The sequence below is a fragment of the Ictidomys tridecemlineatus genome, chromosome 2, assembly GCF_052094955.1.
Source record: "Ictidomys tridecemlineatus isolate mIctTri1 chromosome 2, mIctTri1.hap1, whole genome shotgun sequence".
NCBI lineage: Eukaryota > Metazoa > Chordata > Mammalia > Rodentia > Sciuridae > Ictidomys > Ictidomys tridecemlineatus.
This window is the reverse complement of record NC_135478.1, coordinates 17833870-17860776: the sequence shown is the minus strand read 5'-3', so window position 1 is coordinate 17860776 and position 26907 is coordinate 17833870. Positions and strand designations below refer to the sequence as shown.

General features: G+C 38.9%; 2 protein-coding genes across 3 annotated transcripts in view; one reads left to right on the top strand and one right to left on the bottom strand.

Moving 5' to 3' along the window:
• The window catches only part of Sacm1l (SAC1 like phosphatidylinositide phosphatase), a 56271-nt gene extending 36402 nt beyond the window's left edge, over positions 1 to 19869 (top strand). The window contains exons 11-20 of the mRNA XM_005337895.5: positions 416 to 484; positions 4707 to 4786; positions 7778 to 7876; positions 10525 to 10663; positions 12460 to 12529; positions 12645 to 12717; positions 13744 to 13837; positions 13975 to 14067; positions 14709 to 14766; positions 18025 to 19869. Of these exons, the coding sequence (XP_005337952.1) occupies positions 416 to 484; positions 4707 to 4786; positions 7778 to 7876; positions 10525 to 10663; positions 12460 to 12529; positions 12645 to 12717; positions 13744 to 13837; positions 13975 to 14067; positions 14709 to 14766; positions 18025 to 18161 (912 nt within the window). The 3' untranslated portion in view covers positions 18162 to 19869. The remainder of the gene's footprint in view (positions 1 to 415; positions 485 to 4706; positions 4787 to 7777; positions 7877 to 10524; positions 10664 to 12459; positions 12530 to 12644; positions 12718 to 13743; positions 13838 to 13974; positions 14068 to 14708; positions 14767 to 18024) is intronic.
• A 1244-nt stretch (positions 19870 to 21113) lies between these two features.
• Slc6a20 (solute carrier family 6 member 20) overlaps positions 21114 to 26907 on the bottom strand; it is a 48992-nt gene continuing 43198 nt past the window's right edge. The window contains exons 10-11 of one of the 2 annotated variants that reach the window (XM_021734999.3): positions 24423 to 24588; positions 21114 to 23807 (exon numbers count right to left, since the gene is read on the bottom strand). In XM_021734999.3, the coding sequence (XP_021590674.1) occupies positions 23658 to 23807; positions 24423 to 24588 (316 nt within the window). In that variant the 3' untranslated portion in view covers positions 21114 to 23657. The remainder of the gene's footprint in view (positions 23808 to 24422; positions 24589 to 26907) is intronic. The other variant, XM_078037988.1, reaches the window with a different exon arrangement.

The following is a 26907-nucleotide window of genomic DNA, read 5'->3' as shown; positions in this document are numbered from 1 at the left end:
CACTAGTTCTCCATAAGCAGAATTCAACATCTTGAGGTCCTTCTTGATTTTGGTACACAGTGAACCTCTAAACCAAAAAGCTTCAAAGATTGCATATTAGAAATACGTGGGAAATGACTGTGCTTGAATGTTGATGGCAAGTACAGATTTGAGGGAGCTAAGTAAGATTTACAACTTATGCTGTTGAAAATACTTAGTATATTTTATTTGAGGTTGTGCTCAGAATTAGACTAGTATTGTAGCTCAGAGTAAAATGGCTTGTAATTACTGTTTACTACATAGTATTTAGAATATCTAGAAAGCATTCTGATATGCTTTCTTGAGTATAGAAATGGGACATTTAAGGAGGTACTTTAAAAAAATTATAAAATATTCCTATAATGTAATATGGTAAATATCTATTTCCCCTCTCTAGATGGATGGTTTCCAAAGGCATTTTGATTCACAAGTAATTATTTATGGAAAACAAGTCATAATCAATCTGGTAGGTTTCTTGCATGTTTCTTTGGGGGGTGGAAATAAAACAATAACTTAATTTTGTTAATAGAAAATTTATAATTTTAAACATTTTTTAAATATACAGTTCAGAGGCATTAAATATTTCATAGTGTTTTATACCCATCACCACTATTCATTTCTGCTACTTTTCATCATACCAAACTCTGTACTCATTAAGTAATAACTTCCTATTACCTCCCACACACCAGCCTCTATTAATTATTTTATTTCCAATCTCTCTGAACTTCCCTATTTTAGGTTTCCAATGTAAATAGAATCATATTATCTTTGTCCTTTTGAATTTTACTTATTTTACTTAGTATAAATGTTATAAACATTTTAAAGATTCATCCACGTTGTAGCATGTTTCAGAATTTTATTCTTTTTTAAGATTGAATAGTATTCTGTTGTAGCTGTATGCTACATTAATCTATTGATAGTTATTTAGCTTATTTCTACCTTTTGGTTATTGTGAATGATGCCATTATGAACATTCATGTGCAAGTTTCTCTACTTGAGTCTCTGCTTCCAATTCTTTTAGATTTAATTTTTTTCTCCCAGTGCTAGGGATTATACCCAGGGCATCATGCATTCTAGACAAGCGTTCTACCACTGAGCCATATCTCCAACCCTTAATTCTTTTAGGTATATTCCTAGAAGTGGAATTGATAGATCATGTGATGATTCTGTTTAATATTTTGAGGAACAACAGAACTGTTATCCATAGTGGCTGCCCCTTTCTATTGGCAGTTCACTAGGGTAGGTTGCAGTTTCTCCAGTCCCTGGCAATAGTTATTTTGATGATAGGTATACTAATGGGTGTGGAATTGGTGTCTCATAGTGGTTTTGATTTAGATTTATGTAATGACTGGTGATGTTGAACATCTTTTCATGTGCTTATTGGCCATTTGTGTATCTTTTTTTAGGAGCATTTCTTTTTTTTCTATGATGTTTACTTAAGTTAGGTTATTTTTTTTTTCTCTCTCTCTCTCTCTTTTTTTTTTTTTTTTTTGTGATTCTGGGGATTGAACCCAGGGCCTTGTGCATGCAAAGCAAGCCCTCTACCAGCTGAGCTATATCCCCAGATCTTGTTTTGTCTCTGTTGTGAGTGGTTGTCATTCTGTGTGTATCCTGGATATTTAGAGTTTTTTTTCAAATATTTTCTCCTATTCTTTCAGTTGGCTTTTCACTCTCTTGAGAGTAGTATGTAGTGCACAAAAGCTTTTAATTCTAATGAAGTTCAGCTTATCTGTTTTTTCTTTTGTTGTCTGTGCTCTTGGTGTCATATCAAACAAAATCATTGTTAAATCCACGAATTGTCCCTGTATTTTCTTCAAAGAATTTTCTTAAAAAGCTTTAGATCTGACATTTAGGCCTTTGATCCATTTTGAGTTAATTTTTGTATGTGGTGTAAGGTAAGGGTACACCTTCATTTTTTGCATATAGATTTCTAGTTTTTTGAACACCATTTGTCAAAAAGACTGTCCAGTACTTATTGAATGGTTGAGACCTCCTTGTCAAAAATCAGTTGAACTTATATGCAAGGGCCAATTTGGGGACCTTCTGGCCTATGCCATTGGCCTGTGTTGTGTGTCCTTATGTCAGTATGACACTGTGGCTTTTTTTAGTAAGTTTTGAAATCAAGAAGCATGAGATCCCCCCTCCAACTTCCTCTTCCTTTTGCAAGATTATTTTGGCTATTTGGGGTCCCTTGAAATTCCATTCCATAGGAGGTTTTTCTATTTCTGCAAAAAATGCCACTGAGATTTTTTTTTAATTTCCTGATTTTTTGCCATTGAGATTTTAATAGAGATTATAGGGACTCTGTAGATGACTTTGGGTAGTATTATCATCTTAATATTAAGTGTCAGCCCATGAACACCGATGTCTTTCCATTTTTAAGTTTCAGCAATGTAGTTTTCGGGGAACATGTTTTCATTTCCTTGAATAAGTTTATTCCTGAGTATTCTTTCTGATGCTATTGTAAATGGAACTCTTAATTTTCTTTTAGAACTTTTCACTGTTAGTGTATAGAAATGTAACTGATTATTGTGTGTTGATTTTTGTATGCTGCAGCTTTGCTTTATCTTTAATAAATATGTAGTTTTTTTTGTGGTATCACTGTTTGACTTTGATATCAGGATAATCCTTTTCTTATAAAACAAGTTAGAAATCATTCCCTCTTCTGTGTTTTGAAAAAGAAGAGTGGAGTTAATTCTTCCATAAATGTTTGGTAAAATTCACCTGTGAAGCTATTTGGTTTAGGGCTTTTTGTTGGGAAACTTTTCAGTACTCCTTCAGTCTCCTTTCTAGTTATTGGTTGATTGATATTTTCTATCTCTTTATGATTAAGTTTTGGTAGATTCTGTATGTCTAGGAATTTATTCATATCTAGGTTATATATTTGTTGATACATGAGTGCTAATATTTTAATATTAAAATAATATTTTAATCCTTTTTATTTCTCAAAAATTGTTAGTAATGTCCTCACTATCATTCCTAGTTTTAGTAATTTGAGTCTTCTCTCTCTTTTTTTTTGAATGGAGAGGGGGTCATTCTAGCTAAAGTTTTTTTAATTTTATTAACCTTTTCAAACAATGAATTTTTTGTTTTGTTGGTATTCTCTCTTGGTTTTCTGTTTGTTTTGTTTCTCTCTGCTCTAATCTTTATCATGTCCTTTACTTTTGTTAGCTTTGGGTTTAGTTTGCTCTCCTTTTTCTAGTTCTAGACATTTGACTCTTATTTTCTAGTTTCTAGACATGAAATTAGATCATGGATTGAGGTTCTCCTTTTTTTTTTTGTATGCCTTTATAGCAGTAAATTCTTCTTAGCACTGCTTTTGCTTTACCTCATAAGTTGTGGCATATTATATTGTCCATTTGTCTCAAGTACTTTTTAATTTCTCTGGTGATTTTTTTCTTTGACCCAGTGGTTGTTCAGGAGTATGTTGCTTTCACATATTTGTGAAATTTCTATTCTTCTTCTGTTATTGTGATCAGAAAATATATTTTACTTTTTAAAAATTTGTTAGAAGACTTGCTTTGTGGACTGACATATGGATTATCCTGGAGAATGTTCCATGTGCCCTTTGGAAAGATGTGTATTCTGCTGTTAATGGGGTGGAGTATTCTGCATGTTTGTTGGCCTAATGGGATCTATGTTACTTAAATTCTCCATTTTCTTATGGATCCTCTGTATGATTGTTTTGTCTGTTATAAAAATGAAGTATTGAAAGTTTTCAACTATTATGGTTAGACTTTTATATTGCCAGTGTTGCTTCATTATATTTTTGGACTCTGATGGCTTGTTGCTTCTTTATTTTTAATTGTTAGATCTTCTTGGTGAATTGACTCTTTTGTTAATATTTAATGTTCTCTTATAACAGCTTTTCACTTGAGGGTATATTTTACCCGATACCAATACAATTGCTCTAGCTCTTTTGATTGCTATTTGCACAGAATATCTTCTTTCATCCTTTTACTTTCAATCCGTTATGTATCTTGAAAGTAAATGTCTTATAAATACCATAGGGTTCGTTCTTTTTTCTATCCTTTCTCCCAATCTATCTCTTTTTATTGAAGAATTAATTCACTTATATTTAAATTAATTATTGATAACAAAGGATTTGCTTTTGCCATTTTGCTATTTATTTCCTATATGACCTGTAGTTTTTGTTACCTACTTCCTCCATTGCTATCTTCTTTTGTGTTTAGTTGATTCTTTGTAGTGATATGTTTGAATTGCCTTCTTATTTTCTTTTGTGTATATTCTGTAGCTTTCTTTTGGTTAGCCTGAGGATCATATATACTTTCTAAAGTTAAAACTATCTAATTTTAATTATAACCAATTTCAGTTGCATATAGAGCTCTAATCCTAAAAAGGTTTGCCCTCCCTTTTGTGTTGTGGATATTGCAAATTGTGGCTTTACACATTGTGTTCCTGATAATATAAATTTACAGTTTTTATTCATTTTACTTTTAAATCCTGTAGAAAATTTTAAAATGGAGTTATAGAGCAAGATTACAATAATACTGGGTTTTATATTTGCCCTTGTTTTTACCTTTACTTATTCTACAAAGTTAGTTCAGATAACTTCCAGGTTTGTTGTTTCTGTGCCAAAATGAGAACTTGAAGCATCCTTGTTATTCTTCTGATCTCTCTCTTTAAATAAACAAAGTTATTTATGGTGTTTAAAATTTTTTTTACAGGTAAACCAGAAGGGCTCAGAGAAACCACTTGAACAAACATTTGCAACAATGGTGTCTTCCTTGGGAAGTGGAATGATCAGGTACCTCACTCAGAATCTGTTGCTGGATTTCTCAGGGCCAATATGCATTTGCTGTGGCCAATAGGTCAGGAATTTCAGTCTTTTGTGATTGTTTGGTGTGTGGCCTCTGATGTTAACCACCATATTTTCTAGATCAGTTAAGCTTTTGCATGGTGACCTCATTTGGAACATTACCTATGCCTGTCCTAATACCAGGCAACAGTTGCAAATACTATGCATCCTTGTGAAAAGATGGGATCCTAAAACATCAGTTTCCCTGTGGAAAGGTACAAAGTAAGGCAGCCCATTTGGAGCTTCTCCCTAGGAAACTGGGTGGGTAGTGGGGGTATACAGTAGTAAGAAGTGGTTACTAGCATTTGGGGAGAAATTGTATGGAAAAGTTTAAGTGTACACAAAGATGAATAATATAATGAATCTTGGGGAAGACCTTCAGGCTTTCCTGTCTAACTCAAAAGCTCTAGCAAATTCATCAGATCCTCGCTCCATCCATAATTCCACCTTTTGAGAGTAGAACCTGCCCATACACGCTTTAGGAGACTCAAGAGAGGGGACTCCTATACAAGGTGTGCCTGAGAATCTATACCATCAGACCGGATGATCAGAATCTCTGGGGTTGGAGTCCAGCTTATGTGTACTGGAAAAAGTTCATCTGTTGGCTCCTGTGTACACCCCTGGTTAGATCCCTGTGCCTATTACAGTTTCCATAGGCATTTTTTGCCTCCAGAGTTGTCCTGAGAAATTTGGAGTTTTTAACAACAGCTAACTTTGAGAACTTGAGGTGTGAATTAAAGAGTCTAGAGTCATGCCCTTTGGGCAATGTGAAGGTTGCCTACTGCTAAAGAACAAGCAACCCAAAGCTATTTATTTTGTGAACTCTAAAGACCACCAGACAGAGGAACATAATAAGATTGTATTTGAATTTTTAAAAAGTTGATAAATACATATTCTGGCAGGCAGGAAAATCAGTGAGTTGATTTAAATCTGCAGTCAAATGGTAGATTTGTTGTTGTCTCTAAGATGTCTCTTGTACTGATAAACCTTTTAGTTGTTAAGCCAGTTATTACAATGAGTGAAGCAAGTGGATGAATATGGCCAGAAAAAGAAAAGTTGTATGGCCACACTTATGAAGACTACTAGGACTCATTTAGCAGTGGAAAGTTATTCTTTTGGAAACTGGATGAAAAATATCTAGATGTGTGAGGTGAAGTATCTCTAAGGGTTTCTTCCTAGAACTTGGAGAGAAGTAAAACTGCTCAACCTTTGGGTTCAGAGTAAAATAATATGTTTAAAATAATTAATCATCAGAATATAACTCTGTAACTCATTCTTGGAAGACATAACTGATTTAAAACAAGGGTACAAGCCTAAGAATCCAAGTATGTTTAGATGCTAGTGAGCTATATAGATTCTTTTGGTTTGTTGGTTTTCTTTTTTTTCCTTTAATTTTATTTTATTATGGTAGGAACACTTAATATGAGAACTACCTTAACAAAATTTTTAAGTACGCAATACAGTATTGTTGACGAGAGGTCCAGTGTTGTACAGTAGCACTTTCTAGTAGCACTTTCATTTTGCTTTACTAAAACATTATGCCTGCTTAGATTGCTTTAGCAAGGGCTGGGGCTGGGGCTGAGGCTCAGTAGTAAAGCACTTGCCTAGTTTGTGTGAGGCACTGGGTTCCATCCTCAGCACCACGTAAAATAAATAAATGAATAAAATAAAGTTATAAAAACAAGGCTAGAACTAATACTCCTGATCATATTGCCACTTTTATTGGAGTTTCCTTTGAAAATGGCATTCCGTGTCATTAACTAATCTGGATATTTGTATTATTTCTGAGGGTACTGTTCTCACTTGAGATAACTATTGAGATGGTGGGCATTCTTTATATGTTAAAAGCTCATGCTCCATTCATAATCTTTCGGTGTGTTGGAGCCCAGGGAGTCTCATGAAAGCGGGTGCTTCATCTGGATTTTCACTCTGCAGATGAGAGCATAATGCCTATCCAGTCCTACTTCCTGAACATGTGTTCATGGTGCTCAAGTTCTCTGTACCCTTCCTCCCTTGGCTTTTAGGACTTAATGGTTTTTTCCTACTCTCAAGGGCATCATTTCAGCTTTATGGTAGGACATCTTAACTATTAGATCTCCTCTAACTTTTAGAATTGTGATAACTGGGAGAAGCTCATTATAGATTGATCATCAAGAAAAGCATCTCTGCCACATGTATGGGCAATGTATAGATATTGATAGAAGAAAGTGAATTTTTTGTTAGAATGGCCAGTAACTAAACACTCTCCTGCCTGCACTTCCCACAACCCTTAATCCCCAACAGATCCTCCATGCACTGAACTGAGTTTGACCATTTTGAACATGTTAATTGATTTGAAAAATATAAAAAGGGACCCTATTCTTTGCACATAGGAATAAAGAATAAATGTATAACTGGGTGTTCAAATGCACTGTGCCTCTATTGTATGCACCTCATTACTGCACTTAGTCCACCTCACTAGTATTTATTGTACTTCTCTACTCCTGAGGGCCCCTTGAAGAACATGTGAAAATAGAAGTGTGTTTGCATGTATTTATGTGTGGGTGTGTATACATATATACATATGTGTGTATGTATTTGTATACGTATATGTGTACACACACACACACACACACACACACACAACACACAACATAAACTCCCCCATAAGTATGGGCACCAGTAGGTGGTGTGATATGTATAGTGCTGCGGCTTGAACTCAGGTGGCTCTACCAGTGAGCTATATTCCCACTTCCTTTTTTTTTTTTTTTTTTTTTTTCAAATTTTGAGACACATTCTCACTAAGTTGCCCAGGCTGGCCTTTAACTTGTGATCCTCCTTCTTCAGCTGCCCTAGTAATTGGGATTACAGGTATGCACCACTGTGCCTACCTTGAAAGTATGATTAATAGAAGGAAATTGAATGATTTCTTATCAATATCTGAATCTTTCCTTTTGCTAGATACATTGCCTTTGACTTCCATAAGGAATGTAAAAATATGAGATGGGATCGTCTAAGTATTTTATTGGATCAGGTAGCAGAAATTCAAGATGAATTAAGGTAAGCTATATTGTTTTCTTGTGGAGGTAAAAGGAATGAATGTGTGTGTATATATACATATATATATAATATCAATCATTTATTATATAATATCTAGTAGACTTACAAAGGAAGTTTCCTTAGTTGTCAGTGCTTTGTATACTATTTTATTTTGGTCCTTGAGTGTATTATTTTATTGTTTAAATTTTTTATTGGAAAGATGAGAATTGATGATTTAAAACTATTCCTAAATTCTTAAAAATGACCCATTTGGATATATTCATATTATAAATTATCTTCAACACATTTACAAATTTTCACATAACTGATCTGGTTTACCACTGTTCTATATTGAGTTGTTTTCACTAAACATTCCATCATAGTTTTTTTGATTATTAGTCTGTATAGACTTTTTAATGTTAGTGTTAGTGGCTTTTCTGTATTCCATTAGGTCTAACATGATTTGAAACAAATGTTTTCCTTTACATTAAACATCCAGTTCATTTCCTTTTCTCCTATCCTGAGCAAGCTACAGTGTGTCACTTGGGTTACATGTATATGTAGATTTTTACTTCTGTTAAATCCCCCCTTCCCAAATTCTCAAGAGTAGTATTAATAAAGGTCTGAATATATTTGTGGTACTTTCTGTATGCATTTACTATATTATTTATCACGTTGGTTCACAGATTTACTGTATTCTATGCATATATCTGTCTTCACTTATTTTAAAGGTAGAAGAAGGAATCTATAAATCATTCTATCATTTTATTCTGCCTCTGTGTGATAGTTCTAGACTCAGATATGCCTTTTAATTTTAACTACACAGGCATGTAATAAAACTGCTGATAGACATTTTCTCAGTTTCTTTTTCCCTTGTTTTGTTGTTATTGTTACTGCAGTGCTGGAGATGGGACCTAGGGCTTTGTGCATGCTTGGCAAGTGCTCTATCACTGAGTTGCATCCCTAGCCCTTGGTTTTTTAAAATATATTTTTATGTATATTAAGTAATCAAAAATAGTTCTACTTTTTTTTTTTTTTCTGTGAGATTTTTGTCACAAACATTGCTGATGTAGGGAGATTGACCTTATTGTTGTTGGGCTATTAGAGATCAGTGAAAACATTGGCTGGGCCTGGCATCTTATTGGTGAGTGAGGTGTGGTTCCTTGGGTTCACTCATTAATTGCTGTTATACAAGAAAGTAAGAAAGTAGGAGGATTGATACCAGAATCCATATCCATTGCCATTCACTGTGCCACTGGGACAGTAGTAGATTTTACCAGTGACTTTCAGATGATCTCTCAAGATAACTTTTTTTCCAGAGGCTTTTGTGATAGTAGAAAGAATCTGGGCTTTCAGGTCTGATTTGTCTTGGTTTAAATCTCAGTTTGTCTCTCATTAGCCTTGTGACCTAGGCACCTGTTGGATATCTTCAAACTTTGGTTTTTCTGTTTGTAAAGTGGAGCTAAGGACACCTACCTCATAGATTTATTGTAGGGTTTACAAAATAATATTTACAAAAATCTAGCATTTATTTCTTAAGTACTAATGGGGTGCCATCACACACACAACATAGAAACACACACACACACACACACATACACACACACTCTCTGTCTCTCATGCATATGTATACTTGTGTGCTAACTCTAAATCTGCCTCACTAATCCTCCATGAATCTCATGTAGATTTAAACACCTTCTTTTAGGTCTTTATTTCTAAGACCATGATTTCTATGTAGCCCTCAATTTATTGTATCTCCTTCCTTCTTTTCGAGTTTTGGAGAATAATTTCAATACATTAATATCATCTAGTGTTCATGCTATGCTTCGTACACTCTGATTAAAACTTTTGTGTGTGTGTGTATGTGTATTATGAATTATCTCATTCAAACTTTAAAGCAGTCTAATGAAGGTACTATTGCCTCCATTTTGTGGATAAAAATACATTATTTGAAGTTACAAAATTAGGTATTTGCTGTGGTGCTAAGGCTAGCAAACAGATTATTTACTTCCAGACTCCCTTTTCTTAATCATCACACTGAGTGTTGTCAGATTTTTGAATTCCTATCTGGGTAGTTAAATTTAAATAGAGAAAGGGAAGCAAATTTTTCAAATCATACTTGATTATACTTTTTATATTTTGTACTATTTGCATGTTATCCATTTAAAAAGAAGAAAAAATGCCTATATAGTATGTAGATCCACCCTTGCTTCATAGATTCTGTTCAGTTGATCTAAAAAGCAGGAATTTTTACTTTTAACCAAAAACCCAGTGGAGTCTGATATGGATTGTACAGGGACCATGAAACCCTGATATAAAGGGACTTAGTTGAAATAATAATGTTAAAGGAACCTCTTCTGACCTTGGGAAAAATGATTGATGTGCATAGCAATCTATATAATACTCCCAAGTCTACTTTTTCACTTCTCTTAGATGTAGTGACCTCTGATGTGCACATCTTTTTTGGATAGGGGGCTGTGTGGCCTCAGCCATTCGAACTGCTATTTGATCTAGAATAATGAAATATGCCTGACCATGCATTCCTGTCTGACTTTTTAATTCATAACTTTTAGTAATGTCACTGAAATGAGACCCATGTTCTAAAACAGTTATACCATTAGTAGATTTGACCTACTTTGTATGAGAGTGTTTATACAAATATGTTTTAGTTATTTTCTAGTAGACTCTGCTGGCAAAGTGGTGACAAACCAGGAAGGCGTGTTCCGCAGCAATTGCATGGACTGTCTAGATAGAACCAATGTGATCCAGAGTTTGTTAGCTCGTCGGTCTCTTCAGGCCCAGCTTCAGGTGTGAATTCTTTTTTTCTTTTTTTCCCTCTCTTATTGAAAAACAATGTAATAGAAAATTTAAAGAACCTTCATTTTTGAAAACCCCAAATAATAACGATTCACATTGCCCTCACTCTAAACTTTTAATGTTTGTGTCTTGCCCTCACTGGTGTGCACATTTTCTATAATGGTGGTCAGTGTGTGTGTGTGTGTGTGTGTGTGTGTGTGTGTGTGTATGCACAATTTTTAATATTAGTGTTTTCCTTTAGTATTTACTAAGCTAGTTAAGTTGCTATATTTTTGGCTTTTAAAAAACACTGAAGAAAATATATCTGTTCTTGTTATTATTGTCAACTTAAACTATTTCCTTTGGGTTAGTTCCAAGAAGTGAAATTACTGGATTAAGCTGATGTCAGCAATAAATAAGTGAATCCATTTCATTGAACTTGTGCCAGTGTTAGCTAGTTTTACTTAAAACAACTTTTTTTTTCTCTTTTAATTCTACAAATTAGTTCTTCCAAGTTGTTCTCATTTGCATCTCTTGTATTACTAGCAAGGGATATTAACTCTTGGCTAAAAAGTTTCTGATAGAATTTTGCTTTACCACTAAGATTATACTAATGTGAAAAATAGATAAAAATTTCTTTTTCTGTTATATTTGCAATTAAAAATTTGTAGCACCCAGGTTTCTAAATAACATTGGCATTTGTTGGGGGGGACAAAGTTTATCCCAAATGATTTCCTGCCTAGGTAATTAGTATGTATTCAATTTTATTTCTGACTATTATATGATACCCAGGAGGAAATTATGAAGATAAAATACCTCCTTTAGAATGAATGATTCTTGAATCCTACAGTAACACATGTCATAGGAGTGAGTTCCCTATTTGAGAAGTCTCTAATTTGTATTGTACTATGTCCTTGTCCTTATGAACTTTTTCAGTAGAAACAGTGTTAGGAATGATTTGGTTCCATGGCTGATTTACCAAAACCTTTTAAAATAGATTCTTCAGCCTTAAGTCTTTTACGTTCTAAACCTGACAAATCTTCAGGACTGTGTTGGTAGGAGCTTCTCTAGCAGCATTACATTATTGTGGGGGCTCTCCAGTTGTGCTTTTCTCCTTCCACTGAAGGCAGTGTTTTTACCAGCTATAAGCCATTGAGGGTGGCTCCTGCTGTGTCTGAGGGTAGAATGATCCATTCTCCGTGAGAGGTAGTGAGCTATCATTTGAGGTGAGAAAAAAAGATGGTGGTTCCCAGAGAGTGGGTGGCCTGAGACCAAGGCCATGGCAGGACTTCCTAATCTGTGGTCAGTGGACACCACAGAGGAGTCCATAGAGGGGATTCAAGAGCCCAGTGACTCCTATGGCTTGGGGATGGTAGATGTGTAGCATTTATCAGGTTCTCACAGGTGCCTGGAATAGAGGGTAGGCTATAGTGAGACTGGAGTGAGAGCATCTGGGGATGGTGAACTAGGAGAGGGCAGAGGAGTAAAGCAGTAGAAGGTTAGAATGGGAGGGAAGGAGGAAGTAGTGGCTCAGATCCCACAGCAGCTCTCAGTCTTACTCATGCCCTTCTCCCTGAATATGCTCCTGCTACTTTCTCTGTGATTCTGGGGCTCAAAGGAGCCCCCAAGAGAGTCTTTGCAGTTTGCCCTGGCTGAGAAAGGTTTCTGGTACTTGGGATGCATCTCTGTCTTACAACCAACAGCCAGGATCCATTTGATAGGATTTCAGGACTGTCTCTGCCTTTTCTTCTTAAATCATGTCTGCTGAAATCTATTCCACATAAATACGGGTGTGGTTCTTATTCTAGAGACTAGGTGTTTTGCACGTGGGACAAAAGCTTGAAGAACAAGATGAATTTGAGAAGATTTATAAAAATGGCAAGTAATTTCTTTAATTGAGTCACAGTTGCTCAAATTTCAAAATAAATGTTTTGGATTCAGAGATTTGGTTGTCACTTTTATCATATCAGCTGCTTTGTACTTTTTGTCACAGCCTGGGCTGACAACGCAAATGCTTGTGCCAAACAGTATGCAGGAACCGGTGCCTTGAAGACTGACTTTACCAGGTAAGCCTCACTTCTGAAATGGCATTGCTCATCAGAGTCCTGGTGACTTTTAGAGTCCTGTGGGAAACTTTTGGGGAACAGCAGCTACAGCAGCCAAACACCAGTACCTAGTACTCACTTTGGCACCTGTTGTGTCGGAGTTAATGGGAGATAAGGCCCAGACACTGGTAGGTTCTTAGCCTCCCTGGAGGATTCTGATGCACAGCGGGTGTTGAGAACACAGCTCTGCAGTGCTGCTCAGCCTTTATCGTGCACTCGAATCACTCACCTGATTCTGCAAATCTGAGGTGTGCCTGAGAACTGTAGCTCTAAAAAGCTTCCAGGTGACGTTGCTGCTGCTTTCAGGGAGCACACTTGATGGTGAGGAGTTATAACATTTAGAATACATTACAAATGCATTTGGGTCTTTTCTGCTGTAGTGCATGTATTCCCTGGGAGCAAAATGCAGTTTCTAGTCTCTTTGCTGTTTTATACCACTTCACCTGGGCTGTAGGACTGTCTTCATATTTCTTGTTTTTGTAGCTGGGACTGTTCCTTCTTTTGCCTACTTTAGTGATATTTTAGGAAAAGAAAACAGTTGGTCTTCTATATCCATGGGTTCTAAATATGTGAATTCAACCAACCACAGATTGAAAATATTCAGGAAAAAAAAAGTTCTGAGCATGTTCAGACTATTTTCCTTGTCATTATTCCCTAGACAATATAGTATAACAACTATTTATTTATCCAGAAATGACTTAAAGTGTAGGGAAGGATGTATGCAGGGCAAATGCAAATATTACGCCATTTTATATAAAGGACTTGAGCATCTGCAGACTTTGATATCTGCTGGGATCCCCCGTGGATACTGAGGTACAACTGTATTATTTCTTAGACTTGCTAGTGACTTCTTTGTGAAATTTCTATATTTTCAGTAATGAGTTTTAACATATTTGTAACTCACTTGGTTTCATGACATATGACCTTAAAGCAGTGTAAGAATTTAGTGTGTAAGTATGTAATTTAAAACTGACCTTTTATAACCAGAACTGGGAAGAGAACTCAGTTGGGACTCATAATGGATGGTTGGAATTCACTCAAACGATATTACAAGAACAACTTTTCTGATGGATTTAGACAAGTAAGTTTCTAGTTGATGCTTTCTTTGTTCATTGGATGGTAGTAATTTTGCATTATTACCCAATAATAATAATAAAATAATAATAATAATATCACATTGAGTTTGGGAAGTTTCTAATTTCCTTCTCTCTATTCTAGGATTCCATAGACTTATTTCTTGGGAACTATTCAGTGGATGAATTAGAGTCTCATAGTCCTTTAAGTGTTCCAAAGGACTGGAAATTCCTGGCTGTAAGCAACTTTTATGTTTTTCAAGTTTTTAAAGCATTGTTTCTGAAGGGTAGATGGTACCAATTCTCCAGTGCATGCTATCATTCTAAATGGAATATAAATACTTAGGATTCCCTAAAGAGAAGATTACAGTGCAAAGTAAAGTAACTGAGCATTTGTTTTCTTTCCCTGATACTCCCTTGCACATCCATTTTGTGTGGGAACACATAAGCAAGGGAATGTGGAGGATTCCTTGTTCAGGAAGACTGCAGTCCTCTTAGAACTGAGGAATTGCCAGAGATACAAACTTGTAACAATGGAAGGCAAAGTATGCTTTTAGCACTTCTCTTGTTTTTTACCTCTGTTGCCAAACTTTGCAAGAGCCTCTCATGCTATTGGGCAAAGTACCCTGGGATGGAGGGGAGGCCTGGTATCCTGGATTCTCATTTGGGAGACTTCCTTCTGCTTGGCATGCCTTCATTTGGAGCAGAGAAATGCCTTGGAGTTGTGATTGAACCCCTAAATAAGGGGTTTGTTTAAAAAAAGAAAGATATTATGTATTATCAGCCTGCAAAAGAGTTTTATTCTTTTTCCAAGCAAAACAAGCACAACTGATGTTGCAAACCTTGAATGACAGTGTCTCTTTCTATTATCTTTTCCAGTTGCCTATTATTATGGTTGTTGCCTTTTCGATGTGCATTATCTGTTTGCTTATGGCTGGTAAGTCTGTTCTTATTTTATATTCTTATATTTTTTATTTCTTAGAATGTTGAACTTATACACTTGAATTTTTCAGTTCATTCAACATTTAATGTTTACCTTTTTAAATTGAAGGAGAATGGAGTAGATGAGATTAGTTGTTTTGATGTTATAAGAAGAAAAAATATATGGTAGTTTAAATTAATTCAGTTTTGTTTGCTTGTTTTTGTGGTGCTAGGGGTCAAACCCAGTGCTTTGCGCATGGCTAGGCAAATGTTCTACCACTGAGATACACCCTCAGCCCGAGTAATTTTTTATTTTTGTTTTTTATTATATGCAGTACTAGGAATTGAACCCAGAGCCTCACCCATACATTCTACCATTGAGCTATATCGCCAGTCCTGTTTGGTTTTATCCTTAAGATTTTGATAACTTTTCTTATTACCAAAGTAATACATAATAAGTATAGAAAATAGTTAGGCAAAAAAAAGAAAAAAAATATTATCCTGCCTTCCAGAGAGAAGTTAACCACTCAACATTTTGATGTTTTATTTTTGTGTTTTTCTTTTGATACTGGGGATTGAATATTAGGGTATTTTACCACTGAGCTACATCCCCAACCCTTTTAATTTTTTATTTTGAGACAGGGTCTCACTAAGTTGCTGAGGCAGGCCTCGAACTTATAATCCTCCTGCTTTAGCCTCCCAAATTGTTGGGATTATAGGCATGTGCCACCATGCCTAGCTTGATGTTTTATCTTTATAAATATGTGAATATTTTTTGTAAGAGAGATAGTATGCATTTTTGTAATCTGATTTTTTCACTGAGCGATAGGAGTATTCTCATGTTCTTCACTTTTAATGGCTTCATTTTTGGTTATATAATTATTGAACCAGTCACTTATCATTGGACAAATAAACATTATTAATAGATTAAAGATATTACTTACCATTAAATTTTAAAAGATTAGAAGTAAAATTACCTAAGAATCTGAACTGAAAGTTCTTTGTTTTCTTTTTCTTTTGTGCTTAGTATTTTCTCTTGTTAATAATCATTTAAGATTAAGTGAAAGGAGAACAACTTGCATTATGTACTTGTGCTTTGGGCTGAATCCAACTTCGATATGTCATACCTCTGAGGCACAAGTTCAGGCACTCTGGGAAGAGAGGCCCCTTCAGTTGTTGGCCTCCGGCCTTGTTTGTTTCTGTCTGAATCCCGTATACTAGGGCACCACTCAGATGCCCCCTCTGACAGTGTCCCTGTGACCTCCACAGAAGTTATCTTTACTTCTCTGGATTTCCATAGCACTCTTAATACCTCTCTTCCAGCATTCTCCTCTTTGAACTCATAAATACCTAGGGTTTTACTCTCAGAGGTAAAATCCCTTTTTAGAGTGTTGGGCAGAACCAGTGTGTATTTCTCTATGGCAATCATATGTATACTTGTTTGTCTTTTTCATTGGGTCAGCAACTTTTTTTTTTTTTTGTACTGGAAATTAAACCAGGGCCTGTTAGCCACTGAAGCCCTTTTTTGTATTTTATTTAGAGACAGGGTCTCACTGAGTTGCTGAGGCTGGCTTTGAACTCACAATCCTCTTGCCTCAGCCTCCTGGGCCTCTGGGATTACAGGCATGTGCCACTGTGCCCAGCCAGATCAGCAACTTTCTGAGGGCAGAGAATATGTCTTACTGTTTCATTTCCAATATTGAAGATGTAGTAAGCCCTCAGATGTATACAGAACTAAGGATTTATTCAACTACCATCCCCACCTCCACTGCTGTTTCTGGCAGCTTCTTGAGGGGGAGGCTCAGTGCCTGTTCATCTCTGTGTTCCCTTCCTGTTACACATGGCAGACTGTCACCACTGGAATGATGGGTAGGAGGAAGGAACCATCCTGTTTATCACTCTAGTTAGCACGCTTTTTCTGTAAAGAGCCAGATAGTAAATATTTTTGTCCTTATGGATTACATGCTGTCTCTGTCATATACTTTTTGTTTTTGTTTTTACAGCCCTTTAAAATCAAAATCCATTCTTAGCTCACAGGATAAAAATAGGTTGAGGGCACAGGAATTACCTCTGGCATCACTACAAGTCCTATGTCAGGTTTTATGGCAAAAAGGAAGAGGACAGAATGATCTAGAGCCAGCAACCAAAGGCTGGTTCATTCACCCACTAGATCCTGGCTTCTTTCTTAAAAACAATGCCCACTGGAAGCCTTTTCCTGAGAGCCACTCCACTGTCAGTCAGTCTTGTTTTGTTTACTGTGCCATTTTACATAAAGAACCGTGAGAGCAGCTGGAAAGTTAACACCAAGAGCTCAGCTTGCAGAAGAGAACTCTTTGGGGGAATGTCCAACAGCTTCTGAGCAGCTGCCTTTCTTCTTTTGTCAAGAATTGTTAAGTTTAGGGCTGTGAAAATTATGAGTATGCGAGTTTTGGGGTATATTTAGCAAAACGAGATCGGGTACTGTAGATGGTAACATCTCATGTCAGTTAATTGCTGTAAATAATGAACTTTGACATATTTGGGCATGATGATGGTGTCTGATCTCTAGCCCCTGCTGTGGTTTTCAAGGGCATGAAAAACAAGCACAGCACAAACTCTGCCAGGGTGGAAGGGGAGAGTCCAGATGTTGGCCTTCCTTGTCGGCCTCTGTTTGTGTTGCACTGCCTACAGATGAGGCCAGTACAGTTGTAGGAGAGAAGTGACCCCAAGCTCAATTGTTCCAGGAGTAAAATGAAATAGATCTTTGCCTACTGGTTTGCTACTATATCCTTCATGAACTCCAGACTTTGAAAAATGCCACCAGTAGAGTCGTGCTAAATATTATTAAAATATGTTGTTATGTTTTGTGTTATATATTTGAATATATCCTATGTCTGAAACATATTTTATAAAGTGTATTTTAGTAGTTTCTTATAGTATTAAAGTTTGTAATCTCAGAATTTTCATTTATCATTTGTGAGATATAATGTGAAAGAGTTTAGTCCATTGGTTGTCAGAGTGTGGCATCAGCATCATCTGGGAACTTGTTAGAAGTATAAATTCTTAGAGCCCAGGAGTTGATAGTTCATCAAGGCCTGCAGAAGATTCTAGAACTAATGAGAGTTTGAGAACTGCTGGTTTAAATCTTAATTAAGAGGTTTGTACATTTTTCTTGAGGATGGGCTGATAAGCTTTAATGTTGTGAGGACATACTAGACACCTTACTCCTGGATTTGATATCAGTGAGTGACTTTATTTATCAACTCTTTTTTTTTTTTTTTTTTTTCATCAACAGGTGACACGTGGACAGAAACACTGGCTTATGTACTTTTCTGGGGAGTTGCAAGCATTGGAACATTTTTTATTATTCTTTATAATGGCAAAGATTTTGTTGATGCTCCTAGATTGGTCCAGAAAGAAAAGATAGACTGAATTTGTGTTTGTGGAAAGCGGCTTGGCTTGGAAGATTCCATGATACAGAACTGGAGTCTTTACTGACCCGCTTTCCACATCAGCCACTGTCTTTTTAAAGCCTTTTTTCAAAAGCACCTCTTGTGCTCTGTGTGGAATGATGACTTAGAATTGATCTGATGTTACTGCCTTGATGATCTCTTTACTATTGGGATGGTTATATTTATAATTTGAAGCTATATTATAATTGAAAAATAACCTGAATTGAGCTCACTGAAAAGAAGGACTCGACTCATTGTCAAGTTAATCAGCTGTTGCAGATGAGTAATATATTTTAAAAAAATTAGCTTCTTTCATTATTTAAAACAGTAAAATTATTTTTCTAGCTGTTTTGTTATTGTCATTGTAGGTGCAGTCACCGTTAGCAAGCATACTTTGCCTCACCTTTGGACTTTTCTTCAAAGTTTAATAATGAGCTAACTCTACCATGTCTATAAAATGTAAGACTCTTACTTACATCAGATAGCTTCATGATATAGTCTGTGACTCACAGGAAGGTGCAGGAGGATGGGGGTCTGGGTTCTTCAGTTTCCAGTGGGCTGCCTCGGCCTCAGTCAGCTTGAGCTGCTTCAGTGCACAGCAGTTTACGTGTAATGAAGGGTCAAGACAGACTTCTGTCTTCTTTACCAGTTGTGAATGGAATCAAAGAATGGAAAGTCTCTCTTATGCTAAAGGTCCAAAGCCTCTACTTTTTAAGGATTGCCCCATTGTAGGAAATACCCTTGACTAGCCAGCTGCTTCCTCCTGTACATTTTGATTTCTTTGGGGGTTTTTCATTGAGACCCAGAGGCCTCTGAGGGGGTGTCGTGCTATATCTGATATTGCACTTGGGGCAACAGCTGCTTTTCCACGCATGTTATTATTGCTTTTCTCTCTGTCACGTTTTTTTTTTTTTGTTGGCTATCAATAAGTGTGTCTAAAATTTAGTGCTTCCAGGTAGTTATAGTTCTCCAAATCAAGGACCAACTCAACTTCAATTCATGTGCAAAAACAAACCTGAAAAATATGCTTCAGAAGCTGTGCATAGTTGTAATTGTAAGTCAGATTGTATATTCAAATTGTAATTATGAGGTTTAGATAATAGTACAGTATGTAAGGTAGTGTAATTACCACTATTTTGAAACAATTTGATTAAACACTGCTACGATATTTCAGTGTTTTGCTTGAAAATATGTACAGGTTTTTTCCTTATGTTGTCCTTAAATATTTCTAAAAGCGCCTTTATTTTAACATTATCTTTTTCAACATAATCTTTTAAAACATTAATAAGAATTGTTGCTTTTAGAAACTCTGAAAGAAATAATAGCTGGGAAAATGCTGTGTAGCTTAAAATCAGTCATTAAAACTCACAGTAGGGTAAGTAGATAGAGCCACCTATTCCTAACATGTAAATAAGCATAATTTGTTCCAAAGATGGAATATTGACACATAGCTCATGTCTACTGTAATATATTATCCAAATGCTACTGGGCATTTCACAGTAATGATGTGAAACCAACTGCATCAAAGACCAAATCTGAACCGCTAATGTGGCTGCTTTGCAGGGAATGGACTTATTGGTATGTTAGGTCATAAGCTATCAATATTTCAGAACCCTGCAATGATTTTATTTCTTAATTCATGTACTGTACATCCTTAAGTGAAAATAAAATGTCATATTCTTTTTTAACTACTGTTGGTTTTGTTTGTTCCTATACTTTATCTTGAAGATGAGTTTTTCTAACTTTTTTTTTTAATCTCAAAGCAATGCATGATCATTATGGAAAATTTAGACAATATAAGTAAACAGAGTCAATAGCTTCTGAGATCCTGTTTTCCATTTACCTTTTTCATCGTCTCATAGTTCTTGTGCATCAGAAATTTGGGCATTTCAGTTCTGCCTCCTGCTTCAGGGTCTTCTACAAAGGCTGCTAATAGGATTCATCTGGGTCCACTTTCAAGATTACCCCATTGGTTGTCAAGATGCAGTCCTCACAGGCTGCTGGCTGTTGGCTGGAAGTCACTCTCAGTTTCTTGCCACGTGGTCCTCTACAGTGTAGTAGTTTGGTTCGTCAAAGCCAACAGTAATGTCTGCTAGCAAGATGGAAGTCACAGTCTTCTATGATCTAATCTTGGAAGTGTTATCCCACCACTTTTTATTCTATGCAGAAGTCATCACTGAATCCAGCTCATTCAAGGGGAGAATTTATGAAGGCATGAACACCAGGAGACAGGGACATCTTGTTAGTCTGCCTATCATAGTAGGGAGAGAAGAATATTCTGAGGCCAGAGCTAGTTTTGGAGGCAATCAAGTCATTTCCTGGGGAGGTTGGGCTTACACCAAATCCAACATGTAGTGATTATTTGAAGCTCTGTAGCAAATTGGCTCAAAAGGGGAGGAGAGGAAGGAGGAAGTCGTGGTTACACAGACACAGGTGGTGTGCCATGCTGCTGTTGTCCTTAACCCCTGGCTGTCTTCCTTTAAAACAGTTTATTTTCCCTTTCACATTTCTTTGTGTGTCTTCTAGTTTAGGACATATTATGTATCCCCAGTTAAATGTAATGTTTCGTTCTGGGGCATTCTTGAGGGTTAGAAGGAATCCTCACAATTCAGAAGACCTTCCACTCTATTGTAAATCCAGCTCATTGGAAATAGTTTTCCTAACTTTTCTCATGGAACTGAACCCTCATCTCCTCCTGGGGCCGACTTCATGCTCCATGATGGTGTCGTTTTACTGGCTACGTGAGAAGGTGAACATGGGAAGGGGTGACAGGGAAAAAAAAAAAAAAAAAAAGACTTACTGAGTCTCTGCCTTTTCTTTATTTTCCACTTTTCGGAATTAGCTTTTGTGCTTATATGATGAAAGGATCTCTTGTGTACAGAGAGGTCTGGTACTGTATGAGTAAATGACGAAAAAATCCCAACTACAGATATACTTGTTTAACGTTTTATTGACAACGACAGTGGATAAAAAACAATTTTTCCCCTACCTGATATCTTGGAGCTAAGTCCAAGGTAGTTCTACTTCCAGCATGAATAGGAAGTTTCCAGAGTCCACCATCTGGCCATGATGCCATGGTCACTGTTAAGTGACAAGGATGGAATGTCCCTTTCCTCCTATTGGAGGGTGGGTGGACAAGTCCCTAGACTACCATTTTTGTGCAGTACCTAGCAAACAGCAAAAAAACTTTTCTAAAACAAGACTTACTACTGGCCCAAGAGGATTACTGAGAAGTGTCCTGCTCTTCGTGAAGTTCACAGAAGCCAGAGTAAAATTTCAGTCAAACCAGAGACATTATTGCCTGGAACAGATTACATACAGACATCATCGTCTGACTGATGCTGGTGTGACCTGGGATATTTTTGCTCTGTGACGGTGTGAAAGCCACATGCATCCAGTAGAAACTGTGTCTTAAGGTTTGACCACACTAGTGAGATGCTACATGGTACTTGGGGCATGTGAGCAGCTTGCAGCCACAGGGTCACCAAGGTCAGCATCCTACACAACACAGAGCGCTGTGCTGCTGAGCTGAGGGTTGGTAAGTGAGGGGTAATCATGTTTTTAACTTTGGGTGTTTTAACTCAAGGGTTTTTTTGGGATATAACCACATGAGTCAAGGAGCCTTGTGTTGCGTTCTCTCTCTGATTTCCATGAGCGGTTATTCCGCAGAAGTGCCTTTTCCCCATAATTGGAAATGCTTTCCGATGTTAGAAGTCCTTATTGATGTAACTAAATATACCACCATTTTCTTTCCATCTTAAATGGGGCCTGGCTTTCAGATTTTGCTGCACATTGGAATCACCTGAGAAGTTTTAAAATCTTAAAATTTTCTGTAGGATGTGGCCGTCTGGAGTTTGCAGTGCTCCCAGGTGGATGGGAATGGGAGTAGATGGGAATGGGTGGTGGATGGGGATGGGTGGTGGCAGGGGTGCACTGGAAGAGTGCAGGCCTGAGTGAAGCAGTCATACGTCGACCTTTCTCTTTTCACCTCTGAGGCTGACTTCAGAGTTGACAGGCTCCCACTGCCTGTGACTGACTGCAGGAGGGGGTGGCACTGTGTCCTAGGACAGTGACCACATCTGGAGGTCAAGAGGAGGGGACAGGCCCTTAAGGATGAAACAGACTGGGTGTTTGGCCTGGGGAGGGCCCACTCTTCAAGTGTGGAAAACCATCAGATGAGAAACCAGAGGACTGAGTATTGAGTAAATAAATGCAGTTCAGACATTTGAAAGGAACAAAAAAACAGACATCGGGGAAGCTGGAAGTATTGATAAGCTGGTGGCTAAGATAGCAAAAGACCTTCCTAATATTTATTTTTGCTGTAAGGAAATTTATAGCATGAAAATAAGTTTAAAAGAGATATCTCCAGCTGATGTCCCAAGTGGGTGTTTAAGTGTCTTCAAAGATGTCTGTATCAATGTACCCAAAGGAATGCTCCTGATTCCAGGACCTCAAGGAAGCACAGAATGCTGGGCAGGAAGGGGACCCTCCTACTTCAGGGTAATGTTAACCTACTTTATTACAGTAAAATAGAATCACATAGTGGGCTTATGCTATAATCATACATATGGTGTATCTTCACTAATAAAATGCTCTGTTTAAATTACGTACATTTTAGAAGTTCTTATGTACAGATAAATAAACACTGTAATTGATGTTTGTTTTCTTTATAGAGTTGTTATGCCCAAATATCATTTTAAATATATGGGAAAGTTAAATTTACTCTTCATCTTCACAGTAATTTCTAGAACCTTTTCTAAGGCACTAAGACACCATGGATGGGATATCTGTTCATATTCCTCAGGGATTTGGAGGTTGCATACAGTACTTGGGGCAGTTTTTGTAAAGAGGGCTAGTCCTGGACCACTGTGAGAGACCTTAGATGAGAGACAGGTAATTCCCTTTGGGGCCCAGTAAAGGTCTCTCTCGATGGCCAGTCAGTCTTCTTCACATGTAAAAAGTGGACAGGGAATACAGAAGTCACATGTTCACTGAGTAAAACAAAACAAAAGCGTAATTAAACACCGACAGTATTCAAATGTGGCACCTTAGGTACTTCAAAACTCCTCCAACTGAAGTAAAAGTATTGTTCTCTAATATTTTGGTGTTTCCTCAGCAAAAAACCAAATTGCTTATATTTGGGTCCCAAAGAATTATGGTAAAATTTCAGCTCACAGTGTGCCTTACTCCTAGGACTTTGTAGAATCAAGGAAACAATTATCTTCAAGCCTAGCCTTAACCTTGGTGACAAGGATGCAGCATGCTGTGGCCTTCAGGGCCCGCAAAGGATGGAGGCTGGGTTTGTGAGCAGTCTGCTTTCTTCCCAGGGAATCTTCCTCCTCCGTGGCTTCTGAATTTTGTGTCATCTCTGGAGGCTAGGGGTGAATCCTGGAGGCCGAAGTATTTTAAAAGCAGCTAAGGCGCTTCCACCAGTTGCAGCAGCTGTGACACGGGGCGTCTCTGGGAGGTCCAGTTCTCAGGCCACGGGGGCTGTGTCTCCCCTCTTATAGCGATGCATGATGAAAATCCCCAGGGCCACCAGGGGGATGCACATAGTGGAGGATGCCACAAGCAGCCCAATAACAGCTAGAGCATATGCCGGGTAATCCTTGGTCACCAGCTGACCCTGCAAGGAGGGACAGTGTCAGCAGAGGAAACCTTTCCATAGAACCTTCTGAGCACTATGCCCAGGCCTCAGCCCTCAAGGAGGTGAAGAGGCAGCATGGGGTGGGAAGAGACCTGAGGGGCTGCCATGCCACACCAGAGGCCACCCCAACCCTGCAGTTCACAGCAAATGTGCTAGGAGCCCGCTTCTCACTCTTCCATAAATAGGGATAATCTGACACCTCACTCAGGGCACCTAAATGTAGGTCCACCTTGAACCCAGACTAGAACTTTCTGTGGTGGTAAATGTGTTCTGTATCTCTGTTCAATGTGGCACCCAGATACCTGTATGGAGGAGGAGTTTCCTGCCCAGGAGTCAGGAACCAGCAGCCTTTTCAGGGACACTTTCTCAATACCCAGGTAAAGGTCCACTGGGATGCTCCAGAGGAGACTGTCTCATCACTGGGACACATTTAAAAACATACCCGGCTTTGCTGTCCTGGACTGAGCATTTGTAAAATACCTTGGTGAGGTTTTCATGTTGTGACCCATAACCTCCTCATACCACAGCGGGTGTCAGAGAACTAAAAGCTGTGTTTTGGTGTGGCCAGGCCTGTCCTGTGGGGACAGCAGATACCTGGGTGGCATCCCAGGCTTGGTACTGCAGGGTCCCTGTGAGGATGTAGTCACTCAGGTAGAAGAGTAAGAGACCGATGATGAGCAGCGGGCTCACACAGGCCCACATGGCCTTCCAGTACCAGTTGAGGGCTCTGCCAGTCATGGCCTGAAGTTCATTTTCAAATCTATATGGATCATGGGGAGAGAAAGTCTGGGTTATTGATGCTTCTGGAGGTGAGAGGGGTCCAGTCTGCATACCCCATCACTTAGGAAGATTTTGTTTGGGGCACCATTTATGTTTGAACATCACCCCGGGTGCCTCTCCGACCCCTTCTAGCAGGGGCAAGGGGAAAAGGGCTGAGGCTGCCTAAGCGGGGTGATAGGAGGACACCAGGAGACATCTTCCTGGTACTGGCTGCCAGAGTAGATCAGAAGGCAGCTCCCAGTGACAGTGGGGACAGGGTGCATGGGGACTAGCAATCCAGTCTGTCTTCAAGGACGGGGCCCTCAGGTGGTTTTGCTTCCCCTCCACTCCCATCCAGGTGGCTCTACTGCCCATTAGAAACGCTCCCAGGACCCACAGAGCAGAATTGCTTTATGCTTGCGAACAGCAGGTCTTGTAGCAGAGAGTCTGGCCTTGGCCCCAAAGGGCCTGGACCCTGGCCAGGAAGAGCTGGAGGAGTGGGCCCAGAGGAGCCAGGGCCGTGCTTTCCAGAAGCTGGAGGCTGCAGGCCAACAGCACTCCCACTCTGGCTGCACACTAACGTAGCAGCACACAGCAGTACTCCTCCACAGGCCGATCAGATCCTGTTCCAGGACCCACATGTGTACTTTAGCACTTAGGGACATGTTGGCCCAACTCCTCTCCCCATTTTACAGGGGAGGAGACTGAGGCCCAGGGTTGGGCTGGGACTCACTGAAGGCACCCAGGTGGCAGAGCTCCTCCTGCCTTAAAATCTGCTACTCACTGTGGGAGAAGCCACCTTGGCAGGAAGGCTGGGGTGAGGCAAGATGTCACTGTCACCAGCAGTGGTCACAGCCCCTGCCTCCCTGCATCTAACCCCAGTGTGGAGTTTTGGGTAAAGGGGATCAAACCTAGGGCCTCGAGAATTTTAGGCAAGCCATCTGTCACTGAGCTGTATTCTAGAGCCCAGGTGAGAGGGTGTCCCTCTCACCCCTAGCCACTCCTGGAGAGGAAGGTGGGAAGAGCAGGCTGCAGAAGCGGAGGCAGGACACTCCCTCAGAAGTTCACTAGATGGCGCTGCGCCCTCAGCGAGCAGAAGAGTCCTCTCCTGGCCACTCATTACAAGTCCTTCCAAACTGGAGCTCGGTTTTTCTTCTCTGTCCCTCCTGCCTTCCCACCACTCTTCTGATGGGGCTTGTTCCCCTCCCCATAACCTCCAGTGAACCCAAAGTTCCGTTCCTCTCTCCCCAGGCTTCTCCCTTTGCTCTGAAACACCCTCTTTAGGGACCAATTGCTCCTTCTAGACTGGCATTTTCTAGGTGACCAATCTGTCCCATTCTACTGGGGACTTTCCTGGATTTAGTACCGAGAGGCCTGTATCCCAGGAAATCCTTTGATGCTGGGGAAAATGGAAGACTTGGTCACCCTCATGCTAGTGTCCTCAAAATGTTATGAGATGTGAAAGGGAGAAGAGGGGAGGGTAGAATGGCCGAGAGTGGGGGCTGGGGTCCTGGCTCAGTGGTAGAGCACTTGCCCAGCACATGTGATGAGGCACTGGGTTCGATCCTCAGCACCACATAAAAATAAATAAAAGGTATCTAATATATATATATATATATATATATATATATATATATTTTTTTTTTTTTTTTTTTTTTTTTTTTTTTTTTAAAGAGCCAAGTAGGTTTTGGGAATGCTGCAGATTATAACCCCTGTCTGTGAATCTCAAGTGTCTTCCGGGTTCCGTGAGAGCTACAGGAAAGACAGCCAGCTGGCTTCAACTTATGTCCTGAGATGCACTGATTGTGGACAATCCCTTGGCATGTCGGGAAATCTCAGCTGTTCCAGGCACAGTGAGGAATGCCTCTCAAGGGACCTCCAGCCTGCTAGAATGCTGCAGCTGGTCTCCCTTTCCATCCCAAACCAGTGTGGAACATCAGAAGACACTGGGGAAAGAGGAGGTAAGACAAAGTGGCCTGGTCCCCTGATCCCAGCTCACGCTGGAGCAGCGCCTGCCATGTGCTCAGAGCATGTTAATTAGATGAGCTGCCTCAGTGGCACTGGGTAGCCTGAGGTCCTCAGGTTCTAGCAGGCTGTCTGCTCCTTGCTGCTGCTGCTGCTGTTCAAGGGACCACAATTGGAGGAGTATGGCACTAGACCATGTCTCAAAGTGTGGCCCCAGACTACCTGGGGACATGCAAAAATGAGAACTCTCTTTTCATTCATTTTTTGGTACTGGAGATTGAATCCAGGTGCTCTGCCACTGACTTACATCCCCAGACCTTTTTTTGTTTTTTGAGACAGGGTCTAAGTTGCCCAG